This window comes from Paramormyrops kingsleyae, chromosome 8 (genome assembly GCF_048594095.1).
Source record: "Paramormyrops kingsleyae isolate MSU_618 chromosome 8, PKINGS_0.4, whole genome shotgun sequence".
In the NCBI taxonomy this organism is placed as follows: Eukaryota; Metazoa; Chordata; class Actinopteri; order Osteoglossiformes; family Mormyridae; genus Paramormyrops; species Paramormyrops kingsleyae.
Window position 1 is genome coordinate 16,833,982 of NC_132804.1, and position 19,577 is coordinate 16,853,558.

General features: G+C 47.7%; 1 protein-coding gene across 4 annotated transcripts in view; it reads right to left on the bottom strand.

Annotated features, from left to right (window-relative positions):
- arhgef25b (Rho guanine nucleotide exchange factor (GEF) 25b) overlaps positions 1-17,532 on the bottom strand; it is a 37,262-nt gene extending 19,730 nt beyond the window's left edge. For 2 of the 4 annotated variants that reach the window (XM_023832636.2, XM_023832618.2), the window contains exon 1: positions 17,022-17,532. In XM_023832636.2, coding sequence (XP_023688404.2) covers positions 17,022-17,115 — 94 coding nt within the window. In that variant the 5' untranslated portion in view covers positions 17,116-17,532. The remainder of the gene's footprint in view (positions 1-17,021) is intronic. The other 2 variants (XM_023832627.2, XM_023832645.2) reach the window with 2 other exon arrangements.
- Between the last annotated feature and the right edge of the window lie 2,045 nt (positions 17,533-19,577).

The following is a 19,577-nucleotide window of genomic DNA, read 5'->3' on the forward strand; positions in this document are numbered from 1 at the left end:
TGCTTTTGTCCTTCGTCAGAGACCACAAAGCTCCCCGTGCCAGATCCGAGCCTGAATTTCCTCATGCTCCGTGTACCATCCAGCCCCTGTGGTTTCTGCAATGGAACAAGTTTAGCCTGACGCCCCTGTGTCCGATTGCGGATGGTCTGTAGGTACCTCGGGCGATCTTTGAGCAGTAACATGGTGGGGGGAGGGGGGTGGGGAAGGGGGGGGTCTAAGGCTGAGGTGTTGGAGTGTGCTGTGCTAATTACTTCATCGTATCTCCTCCAGGCGGCAATCGTGAAAACTACTCTGGGGGTCTATTATTGAATCGTCTGTTGTCATAATCCCGGCTATTAAAGGCAGGGGGTAGCATGGTTATTAAGGACCTTGCTGGCCTGAAGGTTGTCAGTTCAAGTCTCTGCTTCTGCTGTCGTGATCCTCAGAATGGTTCTTGATTGAGTAAGTCTGAGTTTGGTGGAAGCGTCAGATAAGCCAAGAACTCAAGGGAAGAGCAGCAAAGCTTCAGCTTTGGGATTCTTGGGTGGAGGAATAGAGCAGGCAGGAAGGGCTGATGGATGGGGTGGATGGACAAGATGGACATGAAATAAAGACAAGTTAAATGGAGCAGAAAGGTCCACTTCCCTAAAACAGCAGAGAAAAGAGACACTGTGTTTAAGAAGCACCAGTCTGACTCCTAACACACTGCGTTTAAATCTGACCTGAGTCTCTGGACAAGCCCAGCGCAAGGACAAGCTCAGAGTCCCAATCGGTCATGGAAAATAGAGATTATCTTCCAACAGCTTTGGTTTGTTTGACCACACTGAGCTTTTTGCCGCTGAACTAAGCATAGGGTCCGTTTCTCGGCACTGCGCCCCCATCCTGCTCAGCGTCACCCAAAGCCCGGACCTGAAGCTGCTGTGCTGTCAGAAGGTCCTGCTGCCAGCGGGCTGTGGGGAGCTGTTACCATTTAATGGAAGAAAAGCCATAAGGGGTCCTTCTCTGGGAATCCGCGCCAGAAACAACGGCACCATCGACAGCTTAATTACCATACCTGACTCTGTCTGGTAACTTTGTCAGTCATTCCATCCATGTTATTTCAGTCTGTATTTGCGTGTTTGCATGTGTGTCCGTATCTAATGGCAACAGCTCCTTTCAGGATTAAATCAAGAGACTGAAAGAAAAACTAGGTTTTCCTTCTGACTAACATTTCTTTTTAGTAAAGCATTTATCATTAAACCTTCTAATTTTAATTGTTTTTTAATCTTCTTTCTTTTAAAATATTAGTCTTGATAAGTTTTTTTGTTCCTTTTGCTTTTTGATTCTGTAAGCACTTTGAGAGTTTTGGTAATGTAAAGTGCAGTATAAATAAAATGTATTATTATTATTATTACTATGACAGGCATTAAAATCTATCCCAGCTTCCCCAGTCTGTGGCCATAAAAGCCTGATATTCAATCAGAATGCTCACTCAATATGGCACCGTACAAAGTTGCTCTGACCCCTACTGAGCATAAGGTGGGTGACATAGAAAGGTATGACTTTCTTAATGGCTGGTTAGTGTAGGATCACCTAGCTAATCACAGGCACCAAAACTAGCATATATCATTTCTGACCCTGATTTTTTTTTTTTCATTTCTATATGTTACTTACTATATGTTCTTAAATCTACCAGTGGTGGTAAGGAGTGCTTTGTCCAAGGGACAGATTAAATTTGCACATAAAATCAAAAAATTAAATAAAACTGAAGCATTTTCATCACTCTGTTGGCACTGGGTGCCCTGGCGTCTAAGAGATGGATTAATTCCAGTAATGGTAGGGAGCAGATTAAAGTGCTACTGTTATTAATTCATGCAGAGCCACTCTGGGTCTGCAGCCTCAAACTGACCCAAACAATCCACTTATGCTGTCACCAGTTTAGACACGACAATGGTGCAGAATTCAACGATGAGAGAGAAACCTCAGTCTGCATGGATATCACAGTACAAACTGAATTAATGTACTGAACGGTGAGCTGGATCTGCCGTAACCCACGGTGCTGGAGAAACCGCCCTCCATCTGATGTGCCAGGGCTGCCCATCGTGGATCTCAGGCTCCCACGCTTTGATTAGGTCACCGAATATGGAATGATTTTAGCTTGTGTTACACTATGCTTATTCAAGGATCAGCAAATACCAGCATTGCCTATGGTTTATTTTCATTATCTGTTTTAAAAAAAGACATTCTCCTATGAAAAGTTGTAATCTACTAAAGTACTTTAGCAGACTCCAGTGTGAGGGAAGCGCTCAGAGCAGCCGCGGCCGGGTCTGGTTCTGGCTGTGTAGATGGCTGCTCCCTCAGAAGCCAAAGGGACGATACGTGAAATACCGACTAACGAAACAGGCATGAGTGCAGACCATCCTGCCAGTCTGAGGACCCGCCTCCCTGCCCTCTTTATGATGGCTTCGGGACCAGACACTGGTTCTGTGAGCTCACCTGTTATTCCATCCAGTACCCTGGCTGGCATCGACTCACCATAGATTTCTCTAACCATAACGGCCTGTATTTGAGGCCAGAGGGTCGCACTAGACTTTTATCCATGTAGGAAATGCTGAGGAAAATCTATTTCACGCAATGTCCCACCGGGAAAGTCAGGTTGAAACGACACCACGTCGACAGAGGTAAACGTTCATAAAGATGTGTGAAAGTTGCCAAATTATAAATACACGTAAAGAGCACGTGGAATTTATTTTGGTGGCAGACTCTGCTGAAGGTAATCCAAAACAATGCTGATATTTTAAAACCTGGGAAGTTTCAACACATATTTCTTCAAAGTGCCATTATTATTACGCTTTTCAAAATAACCTCAAACATAAACCTTAACGCTTTCAAAGCCACACCTGATGGTGGTCGGTTATTTTATGGTTGTGGTAACACACAAGTAACTTAGCAACTCAGTTACTATTCAAGTAGAAATTATGAACAAATATGGTAACTGCATGAAATACACAAACCGTTATGACTGATTAATGATGAACGAACTTGGTATCGGTACAAAACTAACACTTAGTTTCTGTGTAATTAATACATTAAGTAAGAGTGTACTTACTACTACATGATTTGTGCCTCCTCAGGTGAAGTGTTACCGTGCTTCTTAGGTTCACTTCGCTCAGAGGAGAACCAGACTGACTCCAGCCTATAAGCGATTTATCAGCTCAGAGCTGATGGAGAGCAGCCAAGGGAGGCATCAGTCAACACTGACATCATTACATCAGGAGTGGGGCTGCGAGTGGAAAGTCTGCATGTGGATTAATAATATTATCTGCCTTGTGGAAACACCCCCAAACCACAGACAGTGGAACATGCTTAGAATTATAGTTTCGCGTTCTTGTAATTTTCAGCAGTATAATTTTTCCTGACTTGAAGGTTTTAGGACCCAAAAGATGCAATGAGAGCACAGCTAGATCTTGGGCCTGACCTTGAGCTACTGCTTCTGTGTCTGCTCTTCCCAAATCAATAAATGCAGATGTCTGGAATACTGCCTCATTGATCCTCCTCTCAGCATCTGTGTAGGCTTCCTGCCTCCCCTGCTGACTTCCTACTCCACCGGCTCCATAAATGTACAGCAGATAGACCACATGGGGCCTCTGTACGATGGCTCATGAAATTAGCATTTTCATGTCATCTTCCCCAATCGTGGCCAACAGGAAGTTCATATGTTCCCGGTGATCATATAGATGACTGAAATATTTCATTATATTTAATATATCACATATAATCCTGACCAGATAGTGGCCTTATATCCCTGCTGGGTTAAATCCCCTGAGTTAAATCCCTGCTACAGAAACCTCAAACCACATGCACATGCTATAGACAAATAAATATGGACAATCTGTATAACATCAAAAGCCCAAAGAATTGTAAACTTCACAGAAAGAATTCCTCTCGATTAAGCATAGAAATTTTTCAAAATAAAAACAGAACAGCTTGCTTCTGAGACATTGCAATCTGATTAGTAACAGATTTAAAACTGATCTAAACAGTGCAGACACATAAACTGAGACTGAGGGAGGTACTACAGACACATGGGGGTATAACTGAGACTGAGGGAGTTACTACAGACACATGGGGGTATAACTGAGATTGAGGGAGTTACTACAGACACATGGGGGTATAACTGAGATTGAGGGAGTTACTACAGACACATGGGGGTATAACTGAGACTGAAGCAGGTACTACAGACATATGAAGGGTATATCTGAGACTGAAGCAGGTACTACAGGCACATGGGGAGTATAACTGACACTGATGCAGATGCTACAGACACATGGGGGGTATAGCTGAGACTGAACCAGACACTACAGACACATGGGGGTATAACTGAGACTGAACCAGACACTACAGACTCATGGGGTATAACTGAGACTGAAGCAGGCACTACAGACTCATGGGGTATAACTGAGACTGAAGCAGGCACTACAGACTCATGGGGTATAACTGAGACTGAAGCAGGCACTACAGACTCATGGGGTATAACTGAGACTGAAGCAGATGCTACAGCAGTGGATACATTTCACTGCAATCAATGGATCCTCCAGTCAATATCTATAATCCAGCCAAAGTCTCACAGGTGTTACCTGCAACCTTATACCTCCTAATATTGATACAGCATTAATAATGATATGTTATTGCTCTGTACACAGTGCCCTAGCTGCACATGTCCATCAAACCCCAGCCTCCACTTGTGCTGCTCGCCAACCTTCATGCAGAACGTCAGAGGGATGGGCAGGACACGGCCCAGGCCTGCTCGCACACGCACACGCTACACGCTAAAAGCCCTGCGATACTGGAGCCCAGCATGCCGCGTTACCTCACACCTCAAAGCCTCCTGGCCTGTTTACAACGTTTCCCCCCAATAACGATGCGATTAGCAGGAGGTCAGAATGCTTCTGAGGCCTGCATGCTTCCTCCTACTTCAGCAAGCTACCTCCAAAGCATAAATCAGTTACATAACCTCAAGACCGCTGTGTGACCGCAGATCTATTTAAAGTGCAGAAAAGCACGGTCTTCAATAAAAAACATTATGGAGGAGTGTAACCAGTGTGTAAGAACAGAGGCTGGTATAAATTAAAAACGGACACTTTCACGCCTCTTAGTTTGTTTATTTTCTCATCTTGCTCTAATGGAGAGTGAAAAGGAGCAAGCGGAGCGGGGCGCGGTGTTACCGTGAACTGGCGGAGAGTCTGCCTCCCCAGGCTCTCTCTCTCCCGCTCACTCAGCCCTGCAGCCCTATGAGTCAACCACTCTGACCTTGAAGGTTTAAACAAACACAGCTTATTGACTGGCGCTGAGCAGGGTATCCCTCCTCCCCGTTACCTCGGCAGACGCAGTCAGCTCTGTGAAGGTGCCGTCCCACCTCCGCACCAAATGGCGTCAGAGGAGATTGGCAGAAGCGGCCAACCAGGGAGCATTGTTGGGTTTAAGCGGCCAACCAGGGAGCATTGTTGGGTTTAAGCGGCCAACCAGGGAGCATTGTTGGGTTTGACCGCCCAGCTGCGGGGCCTGATTGTTATGGGCGACCACCCAGCCTACCCCCACTGCTTCTTGGGCACCAGTGCCAGTGTAATGGGGGCCCTTTATGAACAACGCTGGAGCATAGCTAGATGATCAGCATATTAGCCCGTGACCTCAAGGACCTCATCGCAAAGGGGCCAGAGTGTCTGTAGTTCATTTACAGAACTGGAGATTAAGACCAATCTGCCATCATCTGGGCATGAGCAGAAGGGGAATAAGGGATCCCTGGCCAGGCAGTGAACGGACGGAAAGTGCGTGGGTGTCTCAGCTGTCCAGGCTGTACCCTTTATCAGCTGGCACTCTTTAATACCTGCCTGTGAAGCCTAGATATTCTTTCCTGGAGGCATCTTAACCAAATGTGAAGTAGGTCAGACGTGTTGGCCAGGCAGGGGGGCAGACAAGCTGGCAGGTCTGGGAGGATGGGATTGGGAGTTTAAATTTCGACATAGTCAGTCCCAAGATAATCGTCTTTGTCTGAAACCGAGCATGCCTTAATGCGACAGGCCAAAGCGCACTAGGTCCTAACTTATGCCAGGGGGTCCGTCCCAGAAGACAGGACTTGGTCATTATAGGAGAGAAGTCAAATATAGTGTGTAACATAAGACATAATATCACACGTATTTAACTAAAGCTCTATAGTGGCAGCACAGTCAGTTTGTCTTGGTTCTTGCTGAATGCCGCACACATAATAAAACACTTCTGCTAACGTCCGCTCTGTCTGCTTAGGACGTCTCTTGATATTTTTACAGAGTGTCTATATGCACCTGGGTGCAAATAATATCTGCCTGCTGTATTCACCTGGTGCAAATAGCCACATTGGCTATCCACCCGTGGTGCAAATAGCCACATTGGCTATCCACCCGTGGTGCAAATAGCCACATAGGCTATCCACCCTTGGTGCAAATAGCCACATAGGCTATCCACCCGTGGTGCAGATAGCATTGTTAGCTACTGGCACCTGTGAATAAATAGCATCTGCCTAAATTTTATTAAGGCTTTTATGGGACCGCGGAAATAAGTATGATGGAACGTTAGTCGATGGATGACTGTACATGTTAATGAAAAACACAGGGCTAGGAACCCCCCCCCCCCCCACCCACTTTGGCTGACAGAGCTGCACCCAGCTTCATATCCTGCTAGCTGAAGGGTCCCCCACTGCGCAGAGGGTCTTTGAGGATGACTGCCAAGCTGCTTGAGGATGCTGAGATGTCCCTTCAGCTGCTCTGGGTCCAAACTGCACACAGTGCTCCTCACATGAAGCACAGCCCTCCATAGGAGAGCCAAAGATCCCCCTGCTGATGCTCGGAACCTCGGCTTCCTCCGTGCTCCCGTCTCCTTTTCTCTCTCTCCTCACATTGCCATAGCAACCATACCCAGGAGAACGAGGGTGAGATACACCCTCAGAAAAGACAGCGAGCCAACAGAAAGATGCACTGAGGGTGTCTGTGCCATGGGCATTCCTCTTTGTACGGGAAGGGGGTGTGGTGATGTCAGGTAAAGACAACACGTACATGACGCTTGTTATGTTTTCACACTTGACAGCTGGTGAGAATTCCTTGAGAATTGATTTTATGTTACTTTGCAGTGGTTTAAACTAGGGCGCCATAAAGAGAGAAGTTAGGGCGATTCCAGGGGCCCCTGACTGACAGGGGCCCTAAAAAATGTAGAACATAACTGGATTGGTCTGGTTGGGGGACCAGTGTGATATGCTGTCATGGGGCCCAAAATCTCTAGCGGCACACCTGGGTTTGAAGGTTTAACATTTTCTCTAAGAAAATTAAATCAAAGTGTGCGTGGTGATGAGACAACACTTCATACTGAAGAGAGAGATGGTCAACTGCAATGCCAACATACAGTGTGAGAGGACGAAGGCTTCCACTGGAAGCAGTCCTGGATCATCTGGGAGGGTTTAACGGGGCGGGGCTGACAGAATGGTGTTACTCCCCCTGCTTGGACTTGCTTGACTTACTTGCATGACACTGGAATGGTGGGGGGGAATTCAATTGATCTCCTGAGAAAACTGAAGCCACCACAAGATGTGATGTAGGACCACCAGACACTTGCCAAGTGACACTGAGCTGGGGCAGGAACTGGTTAGGGGTCAGCGCAAGAAGGCACACCAGTGACGCCCCCGAAGTTATGACAGGTCGTCATGGTCCGTCGCCCATCTGTTGTAACGGATTCTTTGCAGGTTGGCCAGATACAGTAGATGTGACACCATAGCTAAGGGACACTGCTGAGCTGCTGTGAGAATCGGCCCAATCAGCTTAGTCCGCCCCCAAGAAGCCCAAATATCCTTAATCAATTTTGTGCTGTGCTGTGGTTTACCGGGACACACTCCGCTTCTGCCGACACGTCAGCCTATTCATGCATTCAGCCTCATGCTTCATGCCTCGCATACATTTATGTGGGCATTACTTCGCCATGTGGGTGAACGAGTATCTCAGGAAAGCGAGAGCTCATTACATGCTACAGTCAGCATGATGTAGGTAGGATGCTGGTCACCCCTCCTTCTTGCTAACTGATAGGGTCGGGGGAAACACTCTGGGGGCGGGGGGCGGGGGGTAGGGGGTTTCCGGTCTGCTGATGTGGTTTTCTTGCCTTCCTGGGGCTAGCAGTGCATTCTCCCCTGTCTCCGCCAGGTAGCTTGATTATGAGCACATGAGAGTCAAAAAAGAAAGAGAACGATTTCTGAGAGGAACGGAAGGAGTCAGGAAGGGAGGGTGCAGGCATGGACACCGTGTTATAACCAGCGGAGAGATAAAGTCGGGGAGAGATAAAGGAAGGAATGGGAGAGTGCCTGTTTAGTGGGAAGTGGGGGTCAGCCAGGGGGGCTTTCCTGAGGAGAGGAATTCACATTCCTCGCAAGCACAGCTTTCACTCAAGGGTTAGAACTCCCTCCACTCTCAGTGGGCAGAATGGCTCTCGGTCAGGTCATGTTTGGAGTTGTGGGGAAGGGGCACAGGGACTGATATAAATTCTTGCTCACCATTAAATAGCAAGCTGTCTCTAATTCCAGCTTTGCTTTCAGCTTTTTTTGCAGCATTTTCCATTGTCTATAGCCTTCTGCCTCATGTGCTGATGGACAAAAACAGACTCCTAGTCTAATTCATGGAGGAAGAAGGTGTCTGCTATTTGATCATTCTGGAAGAGGAGGAGCTTCGCTCAGTTTATGAGAAGCTGAACACATCAGCTCTACAGACACAGGAAACAACAGCACTGGTTGGGAAATGTAGGGAGTTACCACACTGGATAAACTATTAGTAATAGAGGAGAACTGTTGGCAATGACAAATAGTTGTAGTCAAGGAACCCATTAACCAGTTAGCATCAGAGGGGACCTGACAGCAGTGAATAGGGGCATGCTAGCAAAAGACATGATGTATTAGCATTGAGGGACCTCTTAGCATCATAAGGAATCTATTAGCATTGGGGGACCTCTTAGCATCATAGGGAATCTATTAGCATTGGGGGAACTCTTAGCATAATAGGGAATCTATTAGCATTGGGGGAACGCTTAGCATAATAGGGAATCTGTTAGCATTGGGGGACCTCTTAGCATCATAGGGAATCTGTTAGCATTGGGGGAACTCTTAGCATAATAGGGAATCTATTAGCATTGGGGGAACGCTTAGCATAATAGGGAATCTGTTAGCATTGGGGGACCTCTTAGCATCATAGGGAATCTGTTAGCATTGGGGGACCTCTTAGCATAATAGGGAATCTGTTAGCATTGGCGGTCCTCTTAGCATCATAGGGAATCTGTTAGCATTGGGGGTCCTCTTAGCATCATAGGGAATCTCTTAGCATTGGGGGACCTCTTAGCATAATAGGGAATCTGTTAGCATTGGGGGTCCTCTTAGCATCATAGGGAATCTGTTAGCATTGGGGGTCCTCTAAGCATCATAGGGAATCTGTAAGCATTGGGGGACCTCTTAGCATCACAGGGAATCTGTTAGCATTTGGGGATCATTTAGTATCAGAGGGAGTCTGCTAGCATTGGGGTACATGTTAGCATTAAAGAGAATCTATTAACTTTGAGGGACCTCTTAGCATCAGAGGCAATCTGTTAGCATTGATGAGAATCTATTAGCATAAGAGGAATCTATTGGCATCAGGGGGGTTAGCATGGAAAGGGTATAAGTCAGTGTGAGAGGGTACTAAATGCTGGAGATTGCACAATTTAACATAAAGTAATGCAAAATTCATTCCTTTAAGCCCCATGAACCGGAGGCATCACAGCGTGTGTTTCTTGCACATATTGATTGAGCTGATTATATGCCTGAAAAAGCATAACGTGGGATGGATGTAAGGAGGAACACATTCAGTGATTAAAGTGTGAACACAGAGATGATCCTGACACACTGTCACCCCACTCTATGTACAGAAAAAAGCATGAGAATTTTGGTAAGCAAGCCCAGCGTTCATCTTACTACCGCTGTTCCGGGTTCTGCTCAGGTCCGTCCCACTGTACGATTCGATGACAACACTGTGGGAAATGCCAGTGGTTTATTGCATGCCGGAGGTGAGTGGAGAGGGAATGCAGGCTATCAGGTATTAGCAAGAGTGAATGAGGCTCAGAAGATGGCCAGAAAGTGGGTGGTAGGTGGGTGGACAGAGAAGATTGCTGGCAGTAAGATATGCGAGGGCTCGTGGAGGAGGAAGAGGCCAGCACCTGCGTTATTATCATTTTGATTTTTAAATTAGTGCTTATTTTTATATTATTCTCAATTTGAAATCCAATTTAGTTTTAGTTTTTTTTCTGTGTCTGTTGTATATTAGTTTATATTTTAAAGATTTAAAGACACTATATGGACAAAAGCATTGCAACACCCGTCCATTACACCCACAGAAACTTTGATGACATTCCATTCTAACAGAAAAGGGCCTTCATCAAACCTTTCCAACAAAACTGGAAGTGTAGAATTATCCAAAATGTCTTGGTATACTGAAGCATTAAGAGTTCCCTTCACTGGAACTAAGGGGCCTAGCCCAACCCCCGAAAAACAATCACAAACCATTATCCCTCCACCACCAAACTTTACAGTTGGCACAATGCAGTCAGGCAGGTAACGTTCTCCTGGCATCTGCCAAACTCAGACTCATCCGTCAGACTGCCAGACAGAGAAGGGTGATTCGTCACTCCTCAGAACATGTTTTCACTGTCACAGTCCAGTGACAGTGTGCTTTACATCACTCCATCTGACACTTGCCATTGTGCTTGGTGATGTGAGGCTTGCATGCAGCTGCTCAGCCAAGGAAGCCCATTCCATGAAGCTCCCGGTGCACTGTTTTTTTGCTGCAGTTAATGTCAGAGGAAGTTTGGAACTCTGCAGTTACTGAGTCAACAGAGCGTTGGCAACTTTTATGCACTATGTGCCTCAGCACTCGGCGACCCCCCTCTGTTTACAGTTGACTGTAATATCTTACAGGGAAGAAATTTCACTGACTTGGAAAGGTGACATCCTATGACAGTACCACTATGACCGTACTTGAATTCACTGAGCTCTTCAGAATGACCCATTCTTTCAAAAATGTTTGCAAACTTGACAGCATGGCTAGGTGCTTCACTTTTTACACCTGTGGCAATGGGTCTGAATGAAACACCTGAATTCAATGATTAAGAAGTGTGTCCCAATACCTGTATCCATATAGTGCATATTTCTCTTTATTTTTATATAACTTTTACTTTAGTTTAAGTTTTAGTAATTTTCTTCCTAGGGATAGACTGAAAGTTGTAGTTATTTTTTGTGTCTGATCCTGCATGAATACACAGCACACATTATGTACTAATGTCATCAAAATGGGAAAAACATGTTCCAGTCATTATTAATGGAAATTAAAGACAAACAAATCCATTGCTTTAGCTAAATAATACTAAGAACGATAATGGAAAGTATTTGACGTTTGTTTTGATTTTATTTCAGCTCGTTTTGAAAACAGTATTTACAGTGTTCATTCAGAGTTTTTTGTTTTATTTTCATGTCTTTTATTTTAGTTTACAAACATTTTTTGTTATAGTTCTACTTTTCATTAACGATAATAACCTTGGCTGGCACCCAGCTAGCGACAGATGGGCATGAGTTATGTGAGGCTGGGGGGAGGTGGAAACGCGGGGAGCTGCTCTCAGGTTTGGGTAATAAAGCATGAGCAAGCCTGGGAGATACTGCTACAGCACCAAAGCGGGGCAGGGGTGGACTTACCTAATTGGACCAGAAGGAAGGAGAAGATGCAAGGAAGGCTGATAGGCAGCTTAGGGAGTGGGGCAGGATGAATAACACCAGTCACACAATGTTCAGAGACAGGCTGAATCCAGCGAACCACCAACAGCAAATTGTTACTATTTGTTTGGGCACCTCGATAATCTGTAGCTAATACTGACTTTCATTTCATTTTCATTTTAGTGAAAAACTAATTAACAAGAAAGTCACAAGGGGAGAAAATGGGCAGATTTAATTTGTCTCATAGTCATATTTATTTAATTTACTCAAAGCTTCTCCCATTTCACTGTCTGCGTGTTTCGGTACATGAAGCGTTCAGTCCTGCAGTAATCACTGCTGACAGGAGGCATGAGACACAACACGCACCTCGCAGACGCTAATGTGTAGCTGACAGGTGAAACACGGGACCTCGCCAATCTGCAACAACGTGTACGATCCGTCGTTACTGTGACGGTTGCAGCTTCCTGTTTGCTGGGCATTGTGTGGTTTGGTGACTCACTTCTAAAAATCATGGCTGAAAAGTTCCTCTTTTTTTACTCCTTGGTCCAAATTTAGACGAATCACTCAGTCACCTGAGCAGTCAGCATGAATGATCCAGATTAAACATCCATCCATCCATCCATCCATTCAATATCTGCCACTTTTCTGGGTCCGAGTTGCCTGGGCCGCAGTCTAAGCAGGGATGCCCAGACCTCCCTCTCCCCAGCCACTTCCTGCTCCTCCGGAGGGGATTCCCAGGCAATCCCAGGCCAGCGAAGAGATAATGCCCAGAGCACCTTCCCAGAGAGGCATATAGGATGCGTCTGAGACAGATGCCCAAACTTCTTCAGCTGGCTCTTTTTGATACAGAGGAGCAGTGTCTCTCCTTAGGGCACCTCCTGAATGTCCACTCCCCTCACTCTTCAGTACAGCAATATTATCATCTCGTAATCAGAGATTTTCCTTCAGCTCTCACGATGTTTACCTAGAAATATTGACGCACGTGCACCGGCGTGACCCTTTAGCCTCAAAGCCTCTCTAAGAGGGAATCACAGATGTACATGTGCTGATGTATCCTTCCAAGGCTACAGAGGATCATCACCCGCACTTTACACGCAGGGCTGGGTCTCCCAAACGGATTTTACCTCCTGTGCCCGTAATGCCAAGATAAGACTTCCTGCCCAAACACTCCAATACATGAAGTGCAATTTTCTGAAGCGGCTTCAGTCCAGCATCAGCTTAACGGGGAATGGGGGGCTGGTTTCGGTGAGGAGAGGGAATCCTGCAGCAGTAACCTGGCCCCCACCGCACCACCCACACACAGAGGCGGTGTCCTAATTGACGCACCATCGCGGCTGCCCAAACAGCACATCCAGTCCATTTCTGTGCTCTCTCCTCCCTCACAACCATAGCACCAGCAATCAAGATGGCTTTCATCTAGCTAGCCCCTCCCTGGCCTGCTCTCATCTCCCATCAGGCAGGTGCGATGCTCGTGGAGGCGTGCCTTCAGTTAGCAGAGAAATGCGCTGAGGATATTGCCGTTTGCCCATATTTCCTCCCATTTTTGCTGTTTACAGGTTTCAAGAACAAACACTCAGTGAGTCCAAAAAATGTCCCCCCCAACACACTGTCACTCAGATAAGGGACATTGCCAGCCAAGTCTTGTCCCACTGGAGTGGTGTTTCTTTAAGAAAATGAATCAGCCAATCGCTGCTCTCATCACACGCCTTTAATACGTCACATGCATGCGACGTAGAGGCACGTATGAGGGAACCGGAAGTGAGCTGAATGAGTAGGATGAAGCTCAACCCAGGAGAATGTAGTTATGGGGAAGGGCTGTCCATGCAGCAGAAAGGCAACTCCTTAGCCTAAATGCATTTTCATCTAACCCACAGCCATCATGAGAACATCAACTCGTGTGATCACAGCTGGATTAGATGCTTACACAGGCAATGCTGAGTATCAATATAATCCCCCCCCCCCCCCTCCGGATGATGCATGCCACAAAGCCTTTAATAATGACAGGAAGGCCATCTCAGCTCAGTGCTCGGAGCTAAATATTGAGTTCGGAAGCACAGCAGGGAAACATTGCTGTTAAATTCTATTCAATTTATTTTTATATAGCGCCTTTCACAACAGAAACGCTCCAAGGTGCTTTATATGGATGTGTTGTGATATATTACAACATCATTAAAACAGAATATCCTGACAGAATATGTTGTTTGCGTCAGCTTGCTACTGGTTTTGTCGTCTGAGATTAATGCAAGGTCTTGCATCTGCTTAAGTAGAGAAATTATGAGGTTGCACTCTATCAGTGCACTGTAGCCATTTGAAAGCTACACTGCAGCCATTTGAAAGCTATACTGTAGCCATTTGAAAGCTTCACTGTTTCCTGTAACTGTATCTGAACTGTGTTACTGTAACTGCTTTTCAGACCACATCACATCACTTCTTAACACCTTTTTATTCTGACACCCTGCACTGGAAACAGAGGAAGAACTGACTGAATTTGCTGCTGGGAAGCGATCGAAAGTGAGTGGGATGTTTGTTTACTCTGCGCGGGGGGGCCGGGGAGGGGCGGGGCTCTCAGGCTGCATGGACACACAGACTGCGGCTCATCTTTGCCGCCGGAGCACTGCAGAAGCACAGGTGCCAGGCGCGAGTCCTACAACAAATAAGGACATTAGCATATCGACATGGTGATGCTGTGGCGAAGCCCCGTACCATTTACCCGCCGCTCATTTTAATTAGCATTACTGATTCTCCAGGCAGATGCCCTCATACATATTTCTTACACTTTTATACCGAAGCCCAGATTTACGAAGCATTTGCATCAGCATATCTGCACTGTTGCTGAGGGATATGCTTTTGCGTACTTGGAAATAAAGTGCAGACATTATTTAGCAACAGTTTGAAGATGCGAAAATGAAAATGATTTGACCTGTAAGCTTTTCTTTTCTTTTTTTTTTGCTTTCCAGTGGTTTGAGGAAAAAATCTATCACCCTGTACTATATAGTGCTTGCATTGAGGTGAATTAAAGTACAGTGCTGTGTCTGTGCCTGCTTGTGTACTAGGGCCCCATGCATGAAATCCTCGCCTGCCTTTAAGTCAGAGGGGAGACCGAGTCGATGACTGCAGACCGCTGAGGACAAACAGCAGCTCAACACGCTGTGGCCCAGCAGGACTCAGTTAAACATCACCATCCCTGAGAGACAGGGCAGCCTGCCTCCTGCCTGCCTCGCCTCACATAAACACACAAGCAGCTTACAGAGTTCACTGCCGGCATGATTCCGGGCAAGTGAATGAACAGATTGCATTAGCGCTGGATCAGCTATTTGACTATACGGTAGCCTGGAGGAAAGAAGAGTCAGACAATCCAGAGCTTGTTTCTCTCACGTCTTCTGTGGAAAGAGCTGAGCCTTGGCAGACAGAAACGGGGTAAAGGGACACAAATATCAAATAAGCACAGGGGAGCAACAAAGAGTGATGGGGTGAAAATCTCAACCCTGCTGAATGGCTGGTTAGCCTCTCATTAATGGTCAGCCGGCCACTTGAATGAGCTTTTTCTTGTTAGGATATCAGAAACACAGACCCAGAGTCCCAAGACTTTCAACCCGTCCAGAATGAACCCAGGAAAAGGAATGTGCATGCCGTATTAAAGGCACGCTTTATTTTCTTTCGACTACATGAATCTCGTGTAAAACATGCTACGCTGAAACCGCAAAACAGCAAATTACAAAAGCAATCAGCAAAGCAGAACCGGGCTGAGGTTGCAGGCCCATGCAGCCGGAGAACTTCCAGAAAGATGCACTTGAGCAGAACAGACCCTGAGCAGCGCCATCCTGGGGAGGGAAATGAGGGGCTCTCTCGGCTAACGGGAAGGACCTCTACGGGCCTCGGTCAGCGGAGCTGAGGTGCGTCGTGTGACTCAATCGCAGGCGAGACCCACGATACAGTGCTTTGCATACGCCTAGGAACGACAGTGTGTGTATTGATCCTACTCATCTCTGCATAAAACATGCTGTAGTCGCAGAAAGGGGATTTCGGAAAAGAGGATAAACTGTTTAAAGCTAAAATTGAAGCTCGGGAAAAAATGCTTGTCGGTGCTGTTCTGAGCCCAGCCGTGTTTGTTTGTTTGTGGGCACGGCGCCCGGAGAGGAGAACAAACAGACCACGATGTGTTTCGTGTTTCAGAAATACGGACGGCGCCGTATTGAAAGCATCGCTCGCTTGTCAAATAGTGACAGTACCCTGGCGTTTTTAAGGTTTTGGAGAAAACAGTGAATATGAGCAAATAAAAAAGTCTGGAAAAGGCACAGGATCATCATTAGATTTCTGATCATATAAACAGTTGTATTTGGCCGTGAATTGAACGTGAAGGTAGTGATTTGGCTGGACATTGATTGAGTAGCAAACAGGCTGATGCAGCAACATCAGCATCAGGCTGTTTTTTAAGTCTGTCAAAGCTGTTTGGTGTTTGCCAGCATGCTAATCCAGGCCAGGATCCATCTCCCAGGGAAATCCAGAGGTGTTTGAGTGTGTGCAACTAGAGAACTAGGTCCAGGCTCGAGATATCCCCATGCCTGTGGAGATAGTTGTTGTTAAAATGACCATTTATCTATCTGTTGTCATTGTTTTGTATACATACCACTCATTACATCGTTCCTGCTGTGTCTCATCACTACAATTTGTCTAGGCGACTAAAAGCACAAGATGGGCTCTGGGGGGGGTGGGATTCTGTAAGGCAGGCTGTTTGGGGAGAGGAATTTTATGTGTGAGTCAGGGTTTAGTGTCCCCACAATCCACGGGCCGGCACACACACGAAGGCGAGCTTCCAGATGTGTGTGTGAGAGGTCCCGCTACATGCACGAGGCCCCAGCCAGAACTGGCAGTATTTTCTCAGTATTTGTTTTTAAGGAGAGCGAGGCCTGAAATAGCTTCCCCCCCACGTCTGGTACAAAAAATAAAAAGTGCGTTAAGTGGAAATAAGAGCGGGGATGCAGAAAAGAACATCTGTTGCTCCTAAGCGGAGAGGACTTTCGAGGAGGAGGAGGAGGAGGAGACCGGGAACTGAAACCCGAAACAGGGCACCACGCGGCAGGGGGAATGCAGAGGCAGGGTGCACGGGTACGAGTGGCCGCCCGGGCAAGGGGGCACCACTTGTACAGGGGTAGACAGAGCACATAGAAGGAGGCAGGGAACGGGAGAGCAGCCACAAGCAGGCACAGAGATAGAGGGAGAGAGGATGAACGTGAAAGGTTAAAGGTGAAAATGAAAGCAAAGCACTGACCTCTGACCCTGGCGTAGCAGCAGCCACACTTCAGCAGCACTTTCCGGAAGAGATGGTGGCAGGCGCAGCCCCGCGGGTGATGGCCTCCCCTCATGCTGTATCCCTGGCGTGAGTCACAAGGTGGCCAGCGGGGCGCATGGCACTGGGCGAGCGTGCACTCTCACTCTCACGCTCACTCTCACGCTCACGCGGGCGCTCGCCGTCCCACGTCCCGGCGATATATATCCCAGAGAGGCGGGTGGAAGAGACGAAGACCGGACAAAGTCAGGCGATAGCGGGGTCGAGGAGCGTGCTCCTCCGGAGGGGGGGGGGGGGGGAGAGGAGGAGGCGGGCGTGATGCGGAAACGCCAGGAGAGCGGCGGGCCAGACGAGGGGCAGGTGGGGAGACTGAGCTCTGCTCCCGTTCGCTGTGCTTCCCTCTGGTCAAATAACGGCTAGGAGAGCGGCGGGGAGAATGAGCGAGCGAGAGGGAGAGAGCATGGGGAGGGGAGGTGTAGAGGAGGAGGAGCATGCGGGCTCCAGTTGCTGGCTATTCCAGGCTGTCCCCCCCCGCCACCCCCCTTTTTTCCCTCACTCTTTCCGTCACTCTGTCTCCCTCCATCCCTATCTCTATATCATGTTTCTTCCTCCCTTCCTGTTTGCCATTTCTTTTTTTTTTTCATTTTCTCCCACTCCCCCACACCCCCAGCACCATGCTCCCTTTTCCGGTCTCCTGTACGTGGCTTTGCTCCTGCAGCCACCACGGCTCCTGAACTCAGTGGTAAACATGCATGCTGATTCCCCCCCCCCCCCCCACTCCCACCCCACCAACCCCCCACAGAAACCCTACACCTCAGAGTCCTTTAAATGTCTCTTGGCCTCCTAGCAGTTTAAAGTGAATGAGCAGCAATCCGACGTTAAACGGCGCGACAGAACAAGACTGACTCTCCCTGCCTCCCCCCGGTAATGAGTCGGCTGTCCTCGGTGATACTATCATCTTCACACTGCATTGAGTGTGTATTGTTAATGTATTCTTTCTTCACAAACATCCAGGCTGCACGTAGGCTGGACGGCTGTATGAACATGTGCACAGATCGGGGACGGGGGCGATTGTTCAGCTCTGTGTGGGGGTGGGGGTGTGGGGGGGTCATTCACTGATGTCTGCTCTGATGCAGCTGATAGGACATCATGGCTGAACAGAACGCCACCCAAAGACCTATCATCCAATAGGGCTGCATGTGTTACTCCTATAGCCGCTCGACTGAGCCACCATTTAAGGGCATTCAGCGCTGCTTCCTAACCCGCTGACTGCTAACAGCTATTCTGCATTGGCCAGTGTGCCGTCGCGTTACGGTGCGGCATGTAAATCAGCGGCGAACAAGGCCTTCTGCCGGACGGGGTGTAAAATGCAAATGCAAGTCCCATCTGAGCACAGCACCGTGCCAGAGACGCCCGATCACAGTGCCCTTAGCGGTTACGTAACTGCAAAGCAGCACCTTGGGGTATTACGGGGCTAACCTCGGAAATCACAGGCGGAGTGCTGTGAAAGGTGGTGGGGGGGGGGGGGGGGGGGAGTGACACGTCTGATCAAAATGCCTTTGCATGATGATTTAATCAGTTATTAAAGCTGAGAATGTTACACAAGTGGCCAGTCATTGGGATAATCTGTGACTCCTCCTGGGGGGGTGAATTTCGGGATGGGATGAAGGCTACCTATGGTACATCTGTGGGCCAGGCAGGGGGAGGTCAAAAGGGCCCTTAAACCCCATTGATCTGTGTCTTTGTTGCCACAAAATCAAAGATCTTCAGCAAGCGGCAGGCAGATACAGGCCCAGAAGTGAAACCGACCACGCAAGGCATACAGCCCGGGGAGTCCCTCAGGCACTCAGCAGCTCTGGCGTCCGCTCTGATGCTGGGGGTCTGCAGGCATTAGCTGGCTTTTCTGGTGGACCAGAGACACAGAGACACAGGCACACGGGCACAGAGCGACAGACACAGAGACACAGGCACACGGGCACAGAGCTACAGACACAGAGACACAGGCACAGTGCTACAGACACAGGCACACGGGCACAGAGCTACAGACACAGAGACACAGGCACAGAGCGACAGACACAGAGACACAGGCACACGGACACAGAGCGACAAACACAGAGACACAGGCACAGAGCGACAGGCACAGAGACACAGGCACACGGACACAGAGCGACAAACACAGAGACACAGAGACACAGGCACAGAGCGACAAACACAGAGACACAGGCGCAGAGCGATAAACACAGAAACACAGGCACAGAGCGACAGACACAGAGACACAGGCAGCTGCTGTTACATTAAAGCCAAGCAGAAATAATGATATTTTCCCAGCTAATAGGCACGATGTTAACAGAGCACAGGATTACCTGCACTCTGGCTGAATACCAAGCTGGAGGCCGGGTGGGTGGGGTCTAAGAGTAGGGGGGGGTGGGCTCACATTCCTCTTTGTACTCTTTACTTCACCATACTCTCTTTCTCCTTCAATTTCCATATTAAACATTTCTCAACAGCTGCAAAGCATGTACTTCATTCATTTTTTTT